The 22,864-nt window shown below is 44.3% G+C and overlaps 1 protein-coding gene across 2 annotated transcripts in view; it reads right to left on the reverse strand.

Annotated features, from left to right (window-relative positions):
• PTPN1 (protein tyrosine phosphatase non-receptor type 1) overlaps positions 1–271 on the reverse strand; it is a 57,887-nt gene extending 57,616 nt beyond the window's left edge. The window contains exon 1 of one of the 2 annotated variants that reach the window (XM_026652772.1): positions 107–271. In XM_026652772.1, coding sequence (XP_026508557.1) covers positions 107–262 — 156 coding nt within the window. In that variant the 5' untranslated portion in view covers positions 263–271. The remainder of the gene's footprint in view (positions 1–106) is intronic. The other variant, XM_026652773.1, reaches the window with a different exon arrangement.
• Between the last annotated feature and the right edge of the window lie 22,593 nt (positions 272–22,864).

Genomic DNA, 22,864 nt, shown 5'->3' on the forward strand with positions numbered 1-22,864 from the left:
GGCCAGAGGGGCGGTCGGGGGCCACGGCTCCCCCCCAGCCAGGGCCCGGGGAAGGGAGGCGGCAGAGCTCCCCGCCGGCGCTGGGGAAGCCGGCCCGGCCCCTCACCTGGTAGATGAGGGCCCAGCTGGCGGCCTGGTCGAGCCGGTGGAACTCCTTCTCGATCTCCATGGTGGGGGCCCCCCGGGCCTGGCCCCCCGCCGCCTCCGCTCCCTGCTCCTCCGGCTCCAGCTGCTCGCGGGGCCACCGCTGCCTGCTCTGCATGTCACCCCCTCCCCGGCCACAGGAACTACGCTGCCAGGCCGGCCACGCCGCTTCCGGGCCCGCCCCCGCTGGGGGAGGGGCGGCCCGGGAGAGACAGGCAGGGGAGCCGTGCACCCCACCCCAGGCCTGAGGACTGACAGACAGACAGGGGACCTGTGCCCCCCCAAAAGGACAGACAGGGGAGTTGTGCCCCCCACCCCACCCTAGGCCTGAGGACTCACAGATAGAGAGGGGACCTGTGGCCCCTCCAAGGACAGACAGAGGAGCTATGCCTCCCCCCCCCGCCTTCCGAGGGCCGACAGACAGACAGGGGACCCGCGCCCCCCCAAGAGGACAGAACGGGGGGTTGGCCCCCCCCCCACTGGGGAGGGAGAGGGGAGTTATGCCCCCCCCCTCGAGGCCTGGGGACTCTCAGACAGACAGGGGACCTGTGTTCCCCTCCAAGGACAGAGACAAGGGAGTTGTGCCCCCCTCCCCCAGGCCTGAGGACTGACAGGGGAGCTGTGCCCCCACCCCAGGCCTGAGGACTGACAGATGGGTGGTACCTGTGCCTTTTTTTCAGGCCCAGAGACAGATGGACAAATTTGGTGACATTGCCAACTCTGTCCACATATCTATTCAAGGGATGCATCATAGGACCTAATCACATTAGCCACACCATCAGGGGCTCGTTCACCTGCACATCTACCAATGTGATATATGCCATCATGTGCTAGCAATGCCCCTCTGCCATGTACATTGGCCAAATCGGACAGTCTCTATGCAAAAGAATAAATGGACACAAATCAGACGTCAAGAATTATAACATTCAAAAACCAGTCGGCGAACACTTCAACCTCCCTGGTCACTCAATTACAGACCTAAAAGTTGCAATTCTCCAACAACAAAAAATTCAAAACCATACTCCAACCAGAACTGGAATTAATTTGCAAATTGGACACCATTAAATTAGGCTTGAATAAAGACTGGGAGTGGATGGGTCATTACACAAATTAAAAACTATTGCCCCGTGCTAATTTTTCCCCTACTGTTACTCACACCTTCTTGTCAACTGTTTGAAATGGGCCATCCTGATTATCACTACAAAAGTTTTTTTCTCCTGCTGATAATAGCCCACCTTAATTGATTAGTCTTGTTAGAGTTGGTATGGCAACACCCATTTTTTCATGTTCTCTGTGTATATATATATATATCTTCCTACTGTATTTTCCACTGTATGCATCTGATGAAGTGGGTTTTATCCCACAAAAGCTTATGCCCAAATAAATTTGTTAGTCTCTAAGGTGCCACAAGAACTCCTCATTCTTTTTACTGTTACCTTAGTTATGTCTAATTATACCTGGGACTGTACAGATGGGTGGAATGAGGCTGGGTTTTCCCTATTCCATTCCTGGTCTCTGGAATCCATCTGCCAGCTCAGACACATAGTTCACACTGCCACTCTCACCACTCCTCCCTTTGCTAGGTGAACCTGTGTACCATTCATTATATGTACCATACGTACCACTTCATGTACATAATTAGTTTTCAAAAGGGTTAACATTTTCCCAGCCCCAATGAACTATGCTTGCTGCCCCCAACCCCAAACAGAATCCAATCAAAATGTCATTGAGACATTTCAGACTCAGACATTTTGATGCTACATTACTGGGACATGAACATCACCATTTTGTGATGCACCGATCTTTTTCCCGTGAGATAATCTCCAGGTGGCAGCTCTTAATCCATAGGACCCTGCTTGAGGTCAGTCCAGTCAGGCACTGGCAGTTCAGCCAATTACAATCATTTACATCTCTCTGGCACTTTTAATCTTGAAGGATTGCTTCACATATGCTTCACAAATTATATCCATTAGGTAGGTTCCACTGAAATGAAACTGACCCTGTAGTGAAAGGCAGCAGCTTTCAACAGCACACGCTGAACATCATTCTGGGCTTTGATTCCATTTAGTCACCAGTAACAGTTACTGCAATACATAGATAGCCCTTGGACATTTCCCTTCCAAATACAGGCCTACTTAGGACAGGATCAAAGCCCATGATGCTATGACTGCAGGCAATTGAATTACTGCAGTACAAAAGCTTTTCATAAGGAAAGTTAGCATACAGACTTGTGCATTCATGTCACCTGCTCTGACTTGATAGATAAAATCACTACAGACTCTTCAGTCAAGGATCCATCAAGAAAAAAAATGATCTGAGATACTGTTATCATAGAATAGTTGCCCCAGGTCACTAAGAGCCATATGCTGCCCTGGAGAATTTGGGAGTCTGCCACAGACCAAAGACAGCATTCACCCTTCACAGTGTAAAATGAGCTCAAGTAAGAAAAAGAAAGAGTTTTAAAAAATCACTAAGTATGGACACATTGAAGAGTCTATACAAATATACACATCTGTAATAGCTCAGATTACTTGATAAATATGTAACAATGGGAGTTTTAAACATATACTGTCAGGTACTTATGAAGTAAATGAGGTGACAAAATGCATGTTCAATTAAATTTATAGTTCAATAACGATTTGCTTAAATCACGAGGAATTTTTTGTTCTGGGGATTCAGCATTAAATTATTGGTATAAATTGGGTTATAAAGATTCTCAAATATTTACATGTATATAAATGATAATGTCTTTGGCTGGGGGATAACTAATCACTGCAGTGGTGCACACCTTGTCCCAAATTTTCAGAAAATGCACATCTAAATTGTACTTTCAGTCACTGTAATTGCATGTACTGCTGTGCTGTTTCGGCATTAAAACGTGTGCACAATTCTAAAAAAATGGGCCCAGATGCATTTGCAATTAAGGTCCAGGCATTAGGTTTGCAAAAGGTTAGATGTGCAAATACATGCATAATAGCCTGTGTACTTTCCACATGCAATTACACTTGCAAACTGGATAAATTAGACACTTTTTAGGTGGCACATAGACACAAAAATGGCAAATGCATTAAAAAAATTAAAATACTTTGTATACAAATGCAATAGTGCTTCTAGTGTTTTAAAATCTGAGCCCAGATTTTTAGAATTTTATGTACATAATTTCTGCAAGCAGTTGCAACATCTCTTTGAACAAATCATTTTAACTGTGGGCACAAATGACCATTTAGATGTCAAGAAGCTGGTGACTTCTACCTGCAACCACCACAATGGTTCTTGAAATTTCTAAAAATCTGGGCTCAGTATGTTAAAATATAGGCATAGGCACCAGTCTACATTAAAGGCAAATGGCCAGATTCACAGCCCTCGTTAAGTCCCCTTTGTGTTGCTGGAAGAGAGGAAAGGGCCCTTAAAGCACCTTATGTTGGCACCAAAGGTATTCCCTGAGTAGGAGAATCCTTGGATTTTTCCTGGTGTAAGTGTAGGGCCTCTGATTTTAGGTTTAATTTATCAACACTGATAAAACATCCTGATACAAAAAAACCCCCAAACAAACCCCCCAAAACCAATGAACCCAGTGTTTATCCAATAAATCCTTGAAAAACACCAGAAATGGTAATTTTATTTAAGGATTGTCTACACAGTGCAGTAATGCTGACTATAGGAGTGCACTTTGGGGGAGGGATAGCTCAGTGGTTTGAGCATTGGCCTGCTAAACCCAGTGTTGTGAGTTCAATCCTTGAGGGGGCCACTTAGAGATCGGGGACAAAATCAGTACTTGGTCCTGCTAGTGAAAGCAGGGGGCTGGGCTCAATGACCTTTCAGGGTCCCTTCTAGCTCTATGAGATAGGTATATCTCCATATATACTTTCTAAAAAGCACTAATGTGTTGCACATTAATTGGTCCATGAAGACCCTGCTGGTGTGCATTAAAGGTTCCCTAGTGCATTTTAACATAGTGCTGTTTGAACAGCACAGTTAAAGCACACTGGGAAACATTACAAAAAGATTACTCATTACAGTATATACAAAAAGCCCCCCAAACCCCTGATTTTTAGACATCTACATAAAACTCTAAAATTGCTAAAAATAAACTCTGAAAAATTAAATAAACTCCCAAAACCAGACACCCTAGTTATGCATCAGGAAGTGGTGAGGACAGAGTACACAGAACTCTGCCTAATCTTTGGCCTGCACTACAGTAGTTAGGGGTCCCAGGTTAACTTTTACATCTCCCACGACATAGACTGAACTCTAAGCACCTGCAAAATTTAATTTTTTTAAATGACTCTGTTTCTGAGCTATATCAATTTAAAAAAGCATTTGGAAAAGAGCAAAACAATCAACCAAAACATAAAGAACATGCTATTTTTTCACCAGTTTGAGATCCAAAAAATGGCTTATTCCATTTCAGCCATTAGATACAAATTTGCATCTGTGGTCACAATATTTCAAATTTCAAGATGACCAAGTTTAAAATAGCCATAAAAAAAGTCTGTAAATAAGATACATGATGTTCCTGCACTGTGGCATTGTGAATCTAACTCTACAATTATGTTTAATAATAAGTAACAGTTCCAGCAGACTGGATGTCCATTTACAACAGGAAAGGTTGTCATTCACATTCAGCATACTTCACACTATCAAGCTGCACACAATTTTCCCATTATTCCACATTAAAACCTCTGTTTTATTTAACAGAAAGACAGTCTTGTGTTAAACAAAGATGATACTCTATTGGCAGCTTCTGAGATGCTCTTTGGGTCTTGAGCCTCAGACATTCTTTGTCCTTATTTACTTACTAACTGGTGATAGTAAGTTAGGCATTCAGAGCATTCACTGTGAAGACCCAACACAGTTCAGTCTTGATTTCCCCCCCAGCAATGCTACAGTGTCAAATGAGGCACACACACTGCAGTGAGTAAGAACCAGACCCTAGGAGTTGAGAGAGTCCAGAATCTCTCAGCACCTGCAGAAGCAAGAACAAAATCTGAAAGAACCAGACAACTGTGCCTTAAGTTTACATAATACTGCATGTGCACAATTCCTAGGACTAGAAAGCAATTTCATGTTAATTAATGGGCTGTTTTGCTTCTTTTTATAAAGGGAAACTGGTAAAGAATTAAGGACAGAATCACTTTTTTCCTAATACTGAACAAGTATGTTTATTAGAATAAGGGAAACCGTACTATCCATACTTAATTTACAGCTTCTACTTTCTCCAGCCCTGCTCCTACTTAGACACTTGCCAACCCTCCTAACGACCTGGTGTAGTGCAACTAGCTACAGGTTAGAAAACACAGCAGGTATCCTCATATCACCTCTTCTCCCTTTTCAGTATAAAACAAGAATTAATATGTAACAACAAATTATAGATGCAGATGAGTCATTGACTTCACTACTCACCCAGATCTAGACATCTTTTGTTCCATTCGTTCACTTGCATTTTCAAACCCCAAAGGTGTAGAGTCCTCTTCAATAATATTAAGATTCTTCTCAACAATAATAGGACTCTCTTCACATATGCTGCATGTTCCTTCTTTATGAAGTACCTAGGTAGGTCTCAATCAGGTATGATTTTGGGATGCAACTACATCCAGTGGCAGTAGCTGATGTTGTCTAATAGGTTTCCTCATCTATTTTTATTGTGACTGAATCAGCTGGTTTAAGCTTGAGTCAAGTCAGGCTGTTAAAGGAGGTGAGGCTCATGGGTACTTTCTTCTTTCAGCAAGGCCTATGAGACTTATCTCAGAGATTGACTGTGTTGTTCTGCTCTACGAACCTGGCGTCTGATGGGCTTCTTCAGGGCAGCTCTTTTTTATTGTAGCCATCTCTATTGTTCTCTCCACCATCCCTTTCTGTTCTGAGGGAGGGGGAATGGGAAATATGCTTGAAATCACTTTGTAGCCCACAAGTTTGGCATTCAGTGCTAACAAACTATACCCCAAGGTTAGTTACTATGTCTTTGAGAATGCCAAAATGTGAGGGGGGAAAAATCTGTACCTTGTGGGGCACATGCACAGAGCCCAGTATGTCTGTTACAGCCCTTGCTGGAGTTGCAGTTTCCAGAGAGAGCACATGATGGTGATGAGTCAGTTAACCAAGCATCATATGCTGGAAGCCATGGCTGCACAGAGACTTTTCTGGGCCATGGGCAAAACCTGAAATGGAGTTCCTCCACCATTCCAAAACGATTACTACTGAGGGGAGGTCTGAGAGATAGGGAGCTCCAGAGTGAGTCTGCCCTGCATTCACCCCACAGCGGCAGCTCCTGTCCTGCAGAGCTATGCCAGCTTCCAGCTCTGGGCGTTGCTACTTGGCATGCAGGATCACAGCACCATTCACTCAAATTTGGCCCAGCCATCCTTCCATTGTGACAGAGGAGCAGCCAGGCCAAACCTGAGTGGTGCAGCAACTCCACAAGCCAGTCTGGGCTCTTCTCAAAGGAGAGGCCTGGGGCAAAGTGACCCTTTTGCACCCCGCCTCTGGGCGGTCTTGCTGGGAGGCTGCCAGCTTAGTCTCAGGAAAATGAGGGATGAGGAAAAATTCTAAGATAAGGAAAGGTCTTTCATGGGACTCTAGTATGTGGTTTGAGGAATGGCTAGGAAAGGCTACCTAGGATGTGGTCTGTCTCTTCCCAGCTTGTGGAAAGGAGGATGGGCCTTTGTTACTCAGTGTTGTTATTTTAAGACATTTGCATATTCTGTTTATTAATAAAGCTGGCCTGGAAGAAAGAGCTGAATTTGAGAGTTTGGATTTTATTTTGACTACCTTGGCTAGCGAATACTCTAACTTTTCTATGACCTGTTGACATGTGGGACAAGTGAGAAACAGGATTTCTACAAACCTGGAGAAACAGTCAATAACTAGAGATGGGTATGTCCCTGTTCTTCACCGACGCTTAGTGCTTGCTATCTGGAAGGCTCTCATGATTCCCCCTTGTGTTTTAGGTCTTGCTCGAGGCCATGCAACCACACTGGCATTTGGGCTTGCTTATAATAGTTTGTGAGATGCTGGTTTATTCTTTCTGATATATTGTCCTTCAGTGACTGGAACTACAATATGATTACTATAGGTCATCAGACCAGTATCAGTGACTACATAGAAATCATAAGCTGGATGGATGTGGGACCTCTGACAAGCAACTGGGTCAACCATGCCTTTTACACAACTTGGATACAATTTGCAGTTGTGTATATCAGTGGCTGTTTTAATTAGTCTAATTTATGTGGCAAGGCAAGCAACACACTCACCTAGAAAGCCACCTGAGTTTCTGTATCATCCCTGATATTCAAAGTAGTTATAAACAAAGGTGAAGCTGACTGGCCTTGTTACACTGTGAAAGCTGAGTGAAGCTGCAAAGGGAAGAAATAGGCATAAATGGTGAAAAGCACATCTGATGTAGATTTCTTTCAGTAGGAATTTTGATTAAAAATTACATTTTGTTTACAAACTTGCACTATATGAAACTAACAGGGAACACATTAGATGGATTAAAAATTGACTCTCTGCCAGATCTCAAAATGTTGTTGTTAATGGGGAGACATCAGTGAGTGAGGCTGTTTCTAACAGGGTCCCCCCAGGATCTGATGCTATTCAATATTTTTATCAGCTATCTAGACAGTGATATAAAATCTTTGCTGGTAAAGTTTGCAGATGAGACAAAGAGTGATGGGGTAGTAAATGATGAGGACAGGTCACTGTTAGAAAGTGATCTAAAATCACCTGCTTAAATGGTTACAATCCAGCAAAATGAGTTTGAATACAGCCAAGTGCAAGGTAGACACGTGGGAACAAAGAATGCAGGAGCCAGGAGGGGAAACGCTGCCTTGGGAGCCAGAGAAAGATTTAAGGGTCATGGTACATAGTCACTTTAATGTGAGCTCTCAGCGCAATGTTGTGGCAAAAAAGGGCTAATGCGATCCTTAGATGTCTGAAAAGGGGAATATCAAGAGGGAAGTGATCTTGCCTCTGTACACAGCAGTGGTAAGACCACAACTAGAAGACTGTGTCCAGTTCTGGTGTCCACAGCTCAAGAGGGATGTGGAAATACTGAAGCGAGTTCAAAGGAGGGCTACAAAAATTATCCATAGACTGAAAAACAAAACCTTACAATGTGAGGCTTAAGGAGCTGACGTTATTCAGTTTATCAGAGAGAATGTTGAGATTAGGCCTGGTCAGAAATTTTTCAACAAAACTAAGTTTGTTGATAATGCCTGTTCGAGGGGGAAAAATCTTTTGTCAAACCTAATAAAGCTTGCCTGGTATCAAACCTAATACAGCTTGCCTGGTTTTCTTGTGCATGGCTGGCAGTCTGAGTTTCAGGGTCCATAGCTCTGGGGAAGCCCTGCCATCAGGACTTCCTTGGTACTGGCCCAGGGACCCTAGGTTACCAAGCTTCCTCCTGTGGACTGGGAGTCTAGCAGCCCTGATATTCCCTATCGGCTCCTAGCTCCATGGCAGGGACCAAGCCAGCCCCAGGCAGGGCTGATGAGAGACAGGGAAAGGGTCGTCAATTGTTCCAGGGCACCAAGCTCATGGCACCCTTAAAATGTTTGCAATGTGTGTGTAAATAAAGTGAAATGTGGGTGGGTGGGGGAGGAACAAACATGATATACCAGGGCCCTAAATTTCTCTGTATGGGCCTCCTTCAGGAACCCTGTCTGGAGTCAGGACTCATAGGGCCCTGCTATGCAGTGGGGAGTCTAGAAGCCCTGGCTTCAGGGCAGCTCAGCCAGGCCAAGGCTTCCAGACTTCCTGCTTGGACAGCCTGAAAGTCTTATGACCAGGTTACAGGATTCATGGGTCTGGGGTAGCCCCTCCATGTGGACTGCCCTGACTTTTGTCCATCTCTAAGAGTGAGAGGTGACTTGATTTCTTTGTATAGATACTTACACATGGACAAGATACTTGATAGTGGGAGGCTGTGATGGAGCACGTTCCCCCTCAGAGTTAATGAAATAGTTAACTAGCAACAGAGAGCAATTAGTGTACCGGGTTGCACCTGGTGGGTAGGCCAGGCCCAACTGAGGATGAAGCTCTGTTGGGGAGCAGCTGGGTAGTGAGCACAAAGGGAAGAAACCCAGACAAAGAGGAGGTTGTAGGTAGAGATTGTAGGTGGTTGCCAAAGAGTAGAAAAAAGGCTTAACAAGATAGGCAGATGTATAGTAAGCCCATAGAGGGGCTGTGGGAGGCGCTCGAAGGAAGGCCAAGAGAGAAAAAAGTCTAGGGAAGTAAAAGGAGTCTGAGGGAATGGACCTTAGTTGCTCATAATAGGGTCTCTGAACTGGAAACCAGAGCAGAGGCTGAGTCTGGGTTCCCCTACTGGTCTACCAGGAAAGGGGGTGCAGAAACCCCCTGGCACAAGGAGGGGAAAGACTATTGAGTTTGGAGCTGGGCCTCCGGGAAGAAATCTCTGCAAAAGAGCAGGACACCCCTTGCAGAGCCTGGGAAGGGGTGAAGAGTCTGTAGAGGAGTAAACCCAGCTGAAGGGGCAAGGAATTTTTTTTTTGAGTTGGACTCTTTGCCAACCCTAGAAGGGATGGTTCTAACCATGACCTAGCTGGAGGGTCATGTCACGAGATGAAACAGATCATCGGAGGGCTGGAGCAGCTGTCAGCATAAGGTGCTAAAGAAGAAGAGCCAGCTATGCCACATCCAGCCATAAGGGGATGCATCAGAGGTGAGCCCACTCCTTGACTGGGGCTTTTCAGTGTATCTGACAAAGATGTAACCTTGCAGGGGCTGGAAGCTGAAGTTAGACAATTCCACCTTGAAATAAAATGCAGTTTCCTAGCAGTGAGGGTGATTAAACAGTGGAACAATTTACCAGGGAGCTTGGGGAATTGGCATTGCTTGGCACCTTTAAAATAAGATTAGCTGTCTCTCCAAAAGGTATGTTCTAATCCAGCTTCTGGTAGAGAATCTGTAGCCTGTGTATACAGCGGTTCAGTCTGGATGGTTGTGGTAGTATCCCCTCTGGTCTTGGAATCTGTGACTCTATGAATTCCTTGTTCGTTATCTTTCTTCTTGGGCCACGGGGGAATAGGAAGCTCTGCATTGTCCTCAATGTGCTTACAATGCTTGCAGTTTTGCATTAAGACAGTGAATATAAAATAATCTTATGCTTCAGGGCTTCAGACAGTCACTTGCAGGGATTAGGAAGGAATTCTTTTTCTTGATGCATTCTTGGACAGATATGTTGTGGGGTTTTTTGTTTTGCTTAAGCCTTCCTCTAAAGATGGGACCAGGGCTTTGAAGTGGTATAGAGAATCATCTCACCTGGATGCATGACTGTTTTGCTTATATGCTCAGGGTCACACTCATTGTCAGGTTCAGGGTTAGTAAGGAATTTTCCCCCAGGTCAAATTGGCAGGAACTTTTAATTTTTATTTATTTTTTTTGTCTTTCTCTGCGGTATGATGTGTGTTTGCCTGCTAGGGTCATCTGAGTCCTGCTGTCTGGAATGGCCTATGACTGTAAGTGCCAATCTCAGGGCAGACTCTCAAAAAGCAGGGCAGACACCCCAAGCTGGTTGTATGTTCAAGAGTTAGATTTCACCTACCCAGTAGAAAGTGTGAACTCCTAAAGCACTATGACAGTCTTACCATGGAGTCAGACTGGAATGCCCAAGGGGACTATCTTGCTACCCAGACAAGCTGGACTATGTGATAAATCATAACATTCAGGTTACTCCCAGTCCCAAAGGACTGGTTACTTGTACTCAGATCTCAAATCAAAGATAATGCCATACCCAGTCCTGTAATTAACTAAGAAATGTTATTTGCAAGGTTAAAACAGGAAACATAAACACACAAATGCGTTAGTCTTAGATTTAAAAAGGTGACATATAGACCTGCTTATTACAGAACCTTATGTCCTTCAAGGCTGACCCATGTCAAGTATTATGGGGATCTATTGCTTATGTTTAGGAATCTTTGCCCCTCAGAGTCCAGACAGCATACAGAGACCAAGTTTCAACTTGTCAGGGATTTTTATCTCCTTCATCCCAGAATCCAAGCTAATGGGATGAATTCATGCTCAGGCCTCCATTTCCTGGGGGGAGTGAGGAATGCAATCAACAAGATTTCTGTCCTTCGATACTACACAATGCCTCATTTGCCTTCAATGGGCCATCTTATGTGCAGGGTAGCACTTTATTTTAATGAATGCTTCTTTTCCTGTTTGCATTGTAAACCTCTGTAATCGTGTAACTCAAATGCTCAACATAACTTAATACCACGGATAAAGATATTATGAGCAGAATTAATATGTGCAGCATTCTTCAAGCATTCCATCAATTCTAAATATAGTACATCCTTATAACACTATTTTAACCATACTAACCCACAGGTAAGCCAGACTGGTTTCCAGCTATGCATTTGTCAGTGTTAATGAGGCCTGGGGCCTTGGCATGAGCTAGCACCTGATCTGCCCGCATCACAATCTGGACATGTCATCTAATCAATTCCCTGTCATTGCAGGAGCCTCGGGCATCGTTGGCAGTGTGGTTTCTCCTGTTGTGTGCCACAGGCAGAGAACAGTTTAGTCTTCAGAGGACTAAAATTCTTTGGTCTAACTAAAGTAACTGGGCTTAATATAGGGTATCTGTATGAAATGTAATGGCCTGTGATATACAGGGGGTTAGACTAGATGACCTAATGGTCCTGTCTGGCCTTAAATTCTATGAATGGTATAATGTGTTGGTAACAGAGACATGGACCTTTTTTTATTACTAGTTTTGTATTGACAAAAGTCACTTTAATGAATGCAAATAGGTGGCTTGCTATGGATAATGTTCTACATTTAGGCACAGCTCTAAGCCATGGCTGTGCCACATCAGGGGTAGTGCTGGGAAGCATGTTGCCTCACAGATACCCCTCTCAGTCACAATGCCTCCATACCCCCTCCTTGCTTTGAGGGAAAGGAGGAACTTATACCAACAGTAACAGCTAATTATAGCAATCCCTTCCCACCTGCTCAGCTAAGCGGCACAGATCCCATTCACTGGTGGAATACACAGGCATTCAGTGCCCACTTAACCCGGTGTGCCAGAATTCTTGGTCTGGGTAGCTCATGCAGTGGCATAGGGTTTGTTTACACTGGCAATTTACAGCGCTGCAACTTTCTCGCTCAGGGGTGTGACACCCCCCCCCCCTGAGTGCAGCAAGTTTCAGTGCTGCAAAGCACCAGTATAGACAGTGCACCAGTGCTGGGAGCCACGCCTCTTGTGGAGTGGGTTTTTTAGAGTGCTGGGAGAGCTCTCTCTCCCAGTGCTCCGCCGCGACCACACAAGGCATGTTAAAGCGCTGCCGCACATTGCCAGTGTAGACTAGCCCTTAAAGGTTTTTTGTTTTGTTTTGTGTGTTCCTATATGGATTGCAACGATACTGTGCTGGCATGTTGAGACCTGCTGCCCATCTGCTAATCTGTTGGTGCTATTGTCTTCAATGTGAAGAAATGAGACTGTTCCTCTCCTACTGAATGGTCAAAATGTAAGACTTTGATCTGTGTATCATAGGGTTATCTTCTGGAATTATTATTATTAACATCATATCTGCAACATAGAAGGAATTTTAATTCAACACAGGGTTATTTAAGTTACAGACTCTGTTCTCACACTAGTGTAACTTTGCTTACTTGGAAATCAGAAGTAATTCCATCAACTATAGTAAGAAAGATCAGACTTGGTGTGTGAGTGGGGTTTTGGTGGTGGTGGTTTAAATCAGTGTGATTTCCCCCACTCCCCTCCCCCCCCTTGAAAAGCTATTTATCTTTTGTAGCACCAAGGGCCTCCAGCTGAGAGTGGGGCTCTGCCCAAACACGCAGTTAGACAAGTTTGCAAACTAAATAGACAAGGCAGAGACAAAAGGCTGAAGGGGGGGGGGGGGTGAAGAGGTAAAGTGACTTGCCCATGGTCTCACAGCAGGTTAGTGGCAGACTCACGATTAGCACTGAGTTGTTCTGGCACGCAGGCCAGCACTTCACATACTAAACCACACTGCTCCCCCCAACATACAGGATTCTTTTCTGGCTTACTTTCTTGTTGTTGTCTCTGTTTTGATGTTGGCACAGGAAAGGCAAACAGATGCCAGGAAGAGGGCAGAACACTGAAACAAGCTGTTACAAATAACCTTGTCATAGAGAAGGTAAATAACAAAGCTAAACTAATAAATGGAGCTCAGCAAAGAAAGTGGCTCTGTGATGCAGCAAAAAGGTGTTTGCTGGTGCTAGGTTCTCAAAACAGAAAGGAGCAGCAGGTTTGGTTGATAAAAGCTTTTTTAAATGTGGGGTGGAAAGAAAACAAGAGTCAGACCCCTGCTGTCAACCTACAACACTAAATAAATCTCAGGGAGAGGAGCCCAACTGTGAGTGAATGGGCAGGGGTGGGGGAAAGCAGGCCACTAAATTCACTGGGTCAGTGGACACTGAACTTTGGCTTGGTTTCAACCCATGAGGAAGTCAATGGGAAATGCCTGGATGTTGTCTTCTCTGAAGACAAGGCAGAATTATTTCTGCAACCATCACCAGTATCCTACTGTCCTTTGTAGTGAAGCCTTCAAATGATTTCCTGGTTTGAAGGCTGCTTCTAGCCAGGGACTAAGCTTTAGGATTAAAGGTGATAAACAATTGTAAAATACTATTCGGTTACATTAGTAATCTATAGCGTGAGAGACTTGTGCCTAGAATATTTTCCCTCTGTAGATTCCCAAATGCACCAGTGAAATGCTCTTTGACTTGAGCTTGTTCTCTTGGCTTTACTGTATATTTTTAGAGAGAAGTTGATAAACTATTTAAATCTGAGGGTGATGCAGTGTGTGGGAGTGGGAATAAAGCTGCTTTTTTCCCTCTTAACTGAAGTGCAGTGCTGGAGCTGTTGGGGAAAATGTAAAGCATTCTTTTAAACAGGACAGCTTGTTTCTAAAACATTTCTGAAGAGAAGACACGGCTGTGCAGCAGAGTAAGCCCTTCTGAGTTCTTATCCATTGAAGGGACACTGTTCACTTGACCTTGTCCAGTAGTGAATGCAACTGCTGCTGTGGAGGTGGGGAATTCCATTAGAGGAGATAGATGGAGGTTAGTGAGAGTATAAAGATTAGTAGATAGAAAACTGCCTACTGCAGACACAGAAGCTAGAATTTGCTATCTGGTGTTTGAATACTGGAAGCCCTTGCTTCAATGCAAACAAAGCATTTAAGGGTAGGAATCCTGGGACCATACTGGGGCCCATTGTAGCGGGGTGAGCACTCTGCTCCAGAGAGAAAGGGGTTAAAACCAGCTCTGGGAAAGGGCTGCCCCGAGGAGCCAATCAGGGGAAGGCAGGTAGCAGCCAATCCAGGCCCGGTAGAGCTGGTATAAAGAGGGCTGTAAGCTAGGAGGCAGGCAGTCTCACTCCAGCCTTGGGGTGGGAGGGACTGGGAGTACAGGGTACCTTCAACAGAGCAGTGATGAGGAGCTCAAGCCTGGTGACCTTCCAGGCTGAGGCCTGACAGGAAGGCCTAAGGAGGTACTGGGGCTGTGGGGAAAGGCAGCAGGTCCAACCCCCTAGCCAATGATGAGTGGCCACTTCAGACTGCAGTTTGCCCCTGAGTAAAGGGGCTAGATGAGGACTGGCAGTGGGTCACTGAGGTGAGGTGGGCTCAGGGGAGTAGGGTTCCCTGGATGATGGGCAGCACCCCAAGGTAAGGGGCACCGTGGTCCGGGAGCGATGTGGGGCCGATACGTGGTGGAGATAAAGGGACTGCAGCGGTGTAGGTAAGAGGGTGAGACACTGGGCCATAGAGGGCGCTCCAGGGTGGAGAGAGCTAATTCCTGGATGGCCAGCTGGAGGCACCGTGCTGGTGAGTCAGTGCTCTGCTACACCCATAATATAGTGAAATCACTGCAAGTGGATGCACGGTGTGTGGAGAAAAAGAAATGCTGAACCACACAAGGGAGGACCCCGGTGGAAGGAGGACCCACTCCATAGGAGTGCAAGACCATGGCTGGACCGAAGATAGAAGGACAGCGCACAGTTTCACAAACTCTGCAGATCCACAGAGAGAATTGTCCTAATCATTGAATGTCCCTCTGTAGCACCTTCCAGTCTAGATTCTCAAAGTGCTTTGCAAATGTGAAGTAACTAGAGTTGCCAACTCTGACTGAAACTATTCTGGGACATGACATAATGTCATTTTCTTAAAATATCCTATTAAAATGTCCCGGATTGCTTTCAATAGTCACCGGGAGAGGAATGCCGATTCCGGGAGACTCCAAGCCAATCCTGGCAACCCAAGAAGTAACTATGCCTCATAACCCCTTGCACCCCACCCCTGAGCTCACTAATACCTTGTGAGATAGGTGTGCATTGTCCCCATTGTACAGACATAAAATTCATTACAGCGAGACTGGATTACTTGTCTAAGGTCATAAACCCAGGTTTCCTGATTCACATTCCTGCTTTAACTAAGACCACCATTATCTGGGGATGGAGGGAGAATAGCAGGCTAATGTGGTGGTGGTGGGAGCTGGGGTAGTCTTATTTCTAATTTGAAAACAAATTAAATCATTTTAAAGAGCACTTTTTGACAAAAATAAAACCAATTATCAGGGGATTTCACATTTGGTGGTGAATATTTTGGACAGCGCCATCCACTGGCAGCCAACAGATAAGATGTTTTCTGTTTATCTCCAGTGGCAAAGGCCTATATTCTCAGAGCAGAAGGTCACAGTGGGTTCTATCTCTGATACCACATGTTTGTGGTTTAGCTGATGACGACTGTGTTGTTTTGTTCAGTTTGTGGCCATGGATCACTTCAGCACCTACTTAGTTTTGGAAGTGTAGCTCTCAAATCCTACTAAATGATTGCTAATTTTCTCCAACATTTCTCCCCACCCTCAAACTGACCTTAAGCTAACTAGTCTATAACGGCTTCCTGGCTTTCCCTAAATTATGGCACTGCTCTTACTGCTCCTCAGACCGTGGTAATTTAACTTGGCCTTGGAAAACAATTCTAATGAATTGCTGCTCTGAGTGGTGAAAATGAATATAGTAAAAGACATAGTGGGCAAGGTAATAGCTCTTATTGGACCAACTTCTGCTGATGGGTGAGACAAGTTTCCAACAGAAGTTGGTCCAATAGAAGGTATTGCCTCACCTACCTTGTGTCCCTTTCTAATATCCTGAGACCGATATGTTTACAACAACACTGCATGTGGGAAAAGACAGTAAGCAAAAGTAGAAGTAACCACTTGGTGTCACTCTTTTCAAGCTGTTAAAGGTGCACAAGATGGAAAAACACAGAAAGCTGTCTTTTGTTTTCTCAGCTGGTATCTTGTTGAGTAAATATTGTAGTAGAATTGGCTAGGAAGTGTTCAGCCTGTTAAACATCCAGCCCTTCTCAGCTTCTGCTTTGAAATGAGAATGCTGTAGAACAGTTCTTAATACAGTTTCTTTGATGCTAATTTTAGATACCTGTATTACACTGGACAGTCTGAGTTTCTACCCCATCCTCAGCAGATCATGTAGTCACTCTCTCTGGGGTTTGGCTTCATTGGTAACTCAGACCATAGCTAGCTAGCTATTTATATTTTTGTTTATATTTATATTGTGGTAACACTTAGGTGCTCCAGTCATGGACCAGGCCCACAAACCTAGAACAGATGCTCACTGACCCAAGAGCTTAAACTTATTCTTTCAATAGCATCTTCTTCCTGAGATTGGCCATCCCTACAACTTCATTCCTGTACCTCCTCTCACCTACGTATTTAGAGGCCAGGCTTGCAAAGGTATTTAGGTGCCTACAGATGCAGATAGAAGCCTAGTGGGGTTTTCAGAAGTGCCTAAGGAGTTAGGTATCTAAGTACCTTTGCCAACTTGGCCCTTAAGTCCCTCTGTTTCAAGAAAGACACTTTAGTTCCATCCTAAATATACAGGTTTCAGAGTAGCAGCCGTGTTAGTCTGTATCCGCAAAAAGAACAGGAGTACTTGTGGCACCTTAGAGACTAACAAATTTAAATTTATTAGTCTCTAAGGTGCCACAAGTACTCCTGTTCTTTTTCCTAAATATACAGGAGGTCAAACTTCAGTGGCTTTATGCAGGTTTCTTACACCTGCTGAAAGAGTTGGAACTTGGTCAGCTGAAGAACTTCCCCCTGTTACTTATACACACTGTAGTAGTGATGTAGGAGTTTTAAAACTTACTTGCTCATTTATCTAGTAACTTGATATACAAGGAGAACTTTTTGTGAGAAAGCACAGTTCTAGAAGCTTTGCATGACTCATTCTCTCTCTCTCTCATACATGTGTGCGCACACAGATATAAGAATATAGTATAACAGGGAAAAATAGTAACTACTTCTTATGGAGAGCCGTAAATGATCTGCAGAAACTTCTTATCAGCTTTAATTTATTTATTTCTCACTGAAATCATAAACCAAGCCAGTCCTTCAATATGAAAACAATCACCGATAAACCCAAGCATCACAATAATTTAAATGAGGATTTAGGACGGGAAGCAGGGGAACCTATTTGTCTTACCTGTCAATGGAAGTACTTCATAAAGGCCTGAGGTGTTCTCTGTGGTCTTGACTCTATGGGCTAGTTGTCTGTTTGTGTTAGCCTCAGTAAACAAAACCCTACAAACTTCTGCCCTGGCTTTTGCTGAATTGCCAAATCCAAAGATAAAAAAAAATCATGAGACTATAAAACATAATGAATTTTGGATTTTGTCTTGCTTTTGGTGTTTGAGCCTTAAGGATTCCTGTTTTCAAGCTTTTTCTCCAAACTACAAGAGCTAGAAACGTACTGCTTCTCTTAAGTGCAAGCTAAGTCTCATGTAATCACATGACTCCAGTAGCTGGGACTTTAAGACAAAAATCCAGATGTAATGAGTTGGCAACCTCATATGTAGGTTTTCAATTTATTTGGCCCCAAAGAAGCAGAGTTCTGTGAGTATATAACAAACATTTTTTTTCTCTAGAAGGTTATTTATCAAAAAATGGCCTTAATGTCAATTTTTCAGGAAACATTTCATTTTTGAATTTTGAAACAATCAATTTTCCACATTTTGTGAAACTTTTCACAGTATTTGTAACTAATGTTTTAATCAGTCACTTTCAAAACTGTTGCAGAAATTTACTATATACCATATTTTCTTATAGAAGAAAACTGGTTGTTTAACTGGCTGTTCTGGTAACTAAAAAAACTTGTAAATGATTTTGAAAAACTTGGTTAAAAATGTTAATATGAAAAATCACGATTTTGTGAAGAGAGTCAATTTTATACCCTGTGAAGTGGAAACAATTTCACGAAACACGTTGAAATTTTTAAATAGTTTTACCATTTTCTGACTAGCTTAATTTTATAAACGTTTTGACCATAATTGCTCTTTAAGGACATTGGATGGCTTATAGCCTTGGAAATGGCATGGAAGCTTTCTATTACTAGACCACTAATTCAGATTCACACTGGGTAACATTTTTCAGAAGCACCTACGTGATTTAGAAACCTAAGTTTCATTTCCAAAAAAGTGTCCTTGGGACTCAGGAGTACAAGATCCATTGACTTTCATTGAGACTTAAGCTCCTTATTGTCCAAACTCCCTTTTGAAAATGAGACGTAGGCTCCTAAATCACATAGGTGTTTTGAAAATTTTACCCCAGATCAAAAGATTGAAAGTTGCTAATATCTAATACTTGTTGGGTGACTGCATATACAGCTTTACCACGAAAATGCACTCTCCCCACAGGCAAAATATTTTAGAGTGAGATGTTTCTCCTTGTAAATTTGACCCTTGCCCATCTTGGCTTGTTTGTGAACGTTTAATGTTTTTCTTGCTGGTATCTGATTTACTTCCTCTCTCCCCCCACTCCCATCCTTGAAGTCTGTGTTCATGCCATCTTGAGTTAGCACTAGCACAAATGAAGAGGAAAAATCCCTCCCCCATACCCTTAGCTGAGATTGAAGGACTAGTGATTTCATGGGAAAGCCTAATCTTTTGAGCCCAGGTTTGCAAATCAAGAAGTCAAATCAATCCTGTAAACGGGTAATTTCATCTGAAGTGAGGGAGCTGTATCTGCTTGTATTTGACTCAGAAGGCTTCATTTGTTAGGGCACCGGTGTGCTGTCAGGCCCGAACAGATGTGCTGTGGAATTTTTTTGAAAAGCTACATGGGAGAACAAAAAAACCCTTCCTTTGTATTTGAATTAGTGTTGGAACCAGATCGCATTCTGTACTTTGCTCTATGGGACAAGGTGCCTTTCAAATATTATGCATGAATCACATTCCATTCCCCAAAGCCAGGGTAAAATAGCAAATCTGAATCCTGTGGAGTGGGAACAGGGGAGGGGAAAGGAAATGGGGGGGGGGGGGGGGGGAAGCTGCTTTCTGATTGGCCATCTGCCTCACTGTCCCACCTCCTCCAGGGGCAGAGCAGCCAATCAGAAATCAATCTCCCTTTCCTCCTGTGAACAACAGGTTGTCTCCTCTGCCCTCCGGCACCTGCTGGGGGTGAGGGGGGAGTCCCTGGAGCTGCCCCCCAGCCTGGAAGAAGAGTGGGGACCCTGCTGCAGCCCCTCCAGGTTGGGAGGGGGAAGAACCTCAGGAGCAGAGGTGAGGTAGGTGTGTGTGTGTGTGGGAGGGGGGGAGCTGAACTTGGGTGGGGGCTGGATGTGGGGTGGGCAGGCAGAACTGGTGGGGTAAGGGAGCTGGGGGCGCAGAATTGAGGTGGAGAGGCTAGACTGGTGGAGGGTGAGCAGGGCCGGCTTTAGGAAGTGTGGGGCCTGATTCGAACAGTTTCGACGAGGCCCCAACAGGGATGATGAAAAAAACAAACACGTAAAAAAAACACGTGGGGTTTGTACTCACCCAGCCGCGCTCCTAGTCTTTGGCGGCGGGTCCTTCACTCGCTACGGGTCTTCGGCGGCACTGAAGGACCCGCCGCCATAGTGCCGCCAAAGACCCGGAGCGCCACCAGGTGAGTAAAAATTAAAAAGGTGCCTCTAGCCAGGGAAGGGATTCTCTGCCACTTGCCCCCCACTCTGGGCGGCCCTGCCACTGAGCGCGGGGCCTCTTAGGCGCGGGGCCTGATTCGAGGGAATTGGTGGAATTGGCCTAAAGCCAGCCCTGAGGGTGAGGACAGAACTGATGGGAGCTGAGGAGCAGAACTGATTTGGAGACTGGGGCACAGAATTGATTTGGAGGTTGGGGACAGAATTCACTGCTGGGCAGGGGACAGGCAGATGTGGGGGTGAGGACCCCTGCAGCAGAGGCCAAAATCATCATACCCAATACTGAAAAAATATAATCTCTTTGGTCCCCAAAATGTGGTTATTTACAATCTCCTGATTTGTTGGAGTCGGACTCATTTATTTTTTGATCTCTTGAGGTTGGCAATACTCTAAGTGTGACTTAATTATATTGCATTTAAAAACAGCAGAGAGAGTTATACACGCATGACAAGGCCATTTTGGAAATGAGAAGAAACGATTGATTAATTGCTTGTCATCCTAAAATAATATTCTGGAATAAATTGGCTAGGGAGGTTGCCTAGGGAGGTTGTGGAATCTCCATCTCTGGAGATATTTAAGAGTAGGTTAGATAAATGTCTATCAGGGATGGTCTAGACAGTATTTGGTCCTGCCATGCGGGCAGGGGACTGGACTCGATGACCTCTCGAGGTCCCTTCCAGTCCTAGAATCTATGAATATGAATTCTCAAGTGCATGTCATTCTCCATTGGACAAAAACATGCTCAGAGTTCTTATATTTAGCTTTAATGTTAGTTTCCACTGCAGAAAATGTTAATTCTGGCACAAAAGACAGATCATGATCTAATGTTAGCTGCCATGGTGTGTGTGTGTGTGTGTGTGGTGTGTTTTTTTTTGTTTTTTGTTTTTTTTTTATTGTAACCCTACTAGCCTCATCCTAGGTTGGTTCGTGCATATTCATCAGTTCATTTGGAGACAATATGGTGGTGTACCTCAAAATAATTAAAGGTATTAAGATGTGCTGTGGCAGAGAAAAGGTTGGGAACCACTGCTTTAGAGTGCTTATCCTCTTTGAACCCAGACTCTGAACCTCTTGAGCTTCACTTCTGCCTAGTCTGGGCAGTTAGACCCCGTTTGAGTCTAACTATTGGAAAAGATAGAAAAACTATTGGGCTCCTTGTAGCTGGTTGGCAGGCAAGCTCTCAGGTTTGTTCTTCAGACTCTGGGTTTGAGAAGGGGACTTGCAGTATGGGCTCTTGTGCTGGGCAGGGGCTAGTTTGGAAGGGTGGTGGACTGGAATTTCTTCATCTTGCTCCATGTCTGGGGTCCCTAAACCTGTCAAAGGAGTGGGAGCAACATTTTTTTGCCTAGGACATTAATCTATTGAAAAGTGGTCTTAGGGAATGGTCTGTCATAACACTGCTAGCTTATGGGGAAATGAAACTGGCAATATACATCCATTTATAGGGTTCCAATCACCAGTAGCAAGGTGCCAAATTGTGCATGTGTGTACGTAATTTATTTTTCTGGGGTTTTTTTGCTGCTTTTTGAGACTTCTGATCTTAACCTTGGACACAGCAGAGGGAGGTAGAGCATTCAGTGGCAAGTTTTAGCTGCAGAAGAACATCTTACCACTGGGTGGTGCTGTAGTCCATAGTACCCCACAGTCTATTTGTGCTGTGTAGACTGAATAGTTTGACTCCTAATAGGAGCTTTAGGTCAAGCACCAAATAATAAAGAATAGTAACTAGAGTGATATATATTGCTAGTGGGAAGCAGTGGTAAGTAGTAGAAAATCACACTTATTCTTAAAGGGTTGTCTCTGTTTTTGAGCATCAGATTTTAGGAACCCCGGGTTCAAATTCTGTCAACATTGATTCAGTTTTTGAGGTAGAGAAATGAAGTCCCTTTCAGTTTGATGCTCTCAGTTGGGGGCATTAATGATCCCAGGGCATGTTAGGAAATTTACCCCAATGCCCTTGACTACACTTCTGTTCCCTTCCCTCCAACTGATGCAAGTGTGCTGTAGGCTGGTGTTGCTTCTCTACAATCCAGAGGGGGCTGCATTTAAGACATACTATATGAAGTACCCCTGAGGAGATAAAATATTATGGGTGCTCCCTTCCATCCTTCTCTTCTCACTGTTCCTCCCAGCAGTGATGGCTAATCTGTATATGAAATCTGCTTCGCTGTATTCCTGAAAAACACACATGATGGCTGAATCTACGGAAAGGGTGGGTTTTTCAACCTGCCCTTATAACTGGGCCTACACTCTTGCAGGTGCAAATATTTGAGCCTGCAACTGAGGTCAGGTGGATGTTTGTCCTGCACTGCTTTCACATGTCAGTGGCTGGAACATCTCTGTACTACAGTAAATGACGGATGCACACAGAAATAGGGTCACGTTTCTTGAGAGCTTTGTACCACACGTGTGTGTATGCATGCAGCCACCAGCCATTTGTGCGTACAATGTCCTGAGGTGCATGTGCAGTGATAGTAATGCATGTGAATCATAGAACTGGAAGGGACCTCGAGAGGTCATCTAGTCCAGTCCCCTGCACTCAAGGCAGGACTACATATTATCTAGACCATCCCTGACAGGTGTTTGTCCAACCTGCTCTTAAAAATCCCCAATGATGGAGATTCCACAACCTCCTGAGGCAATTTATTCCAGTGCTTAACCACTCTGACAGTTAGGAAGTTTTTCCCAATGTCCAACCTAAACCTCACTTGCAGCAATTTAAGCCCATTGCTT

The sequence above is a fragment of the Terrapene carolina genome, unplaced genomic scaffold, assembly GCF_002925995.2.
Source record: "Terrapene carolina triunguis isolate 2854851 unplaced genomic scaffold, T_m_triunguis-2.0 Scaffold130, whole genome shotgun sequence".
NCBI classification, from domain to species: Eukaryota; Metazoa; Chordata; order Testudines; family Emydidae; genus Terrapene; species Terrapene triunguis.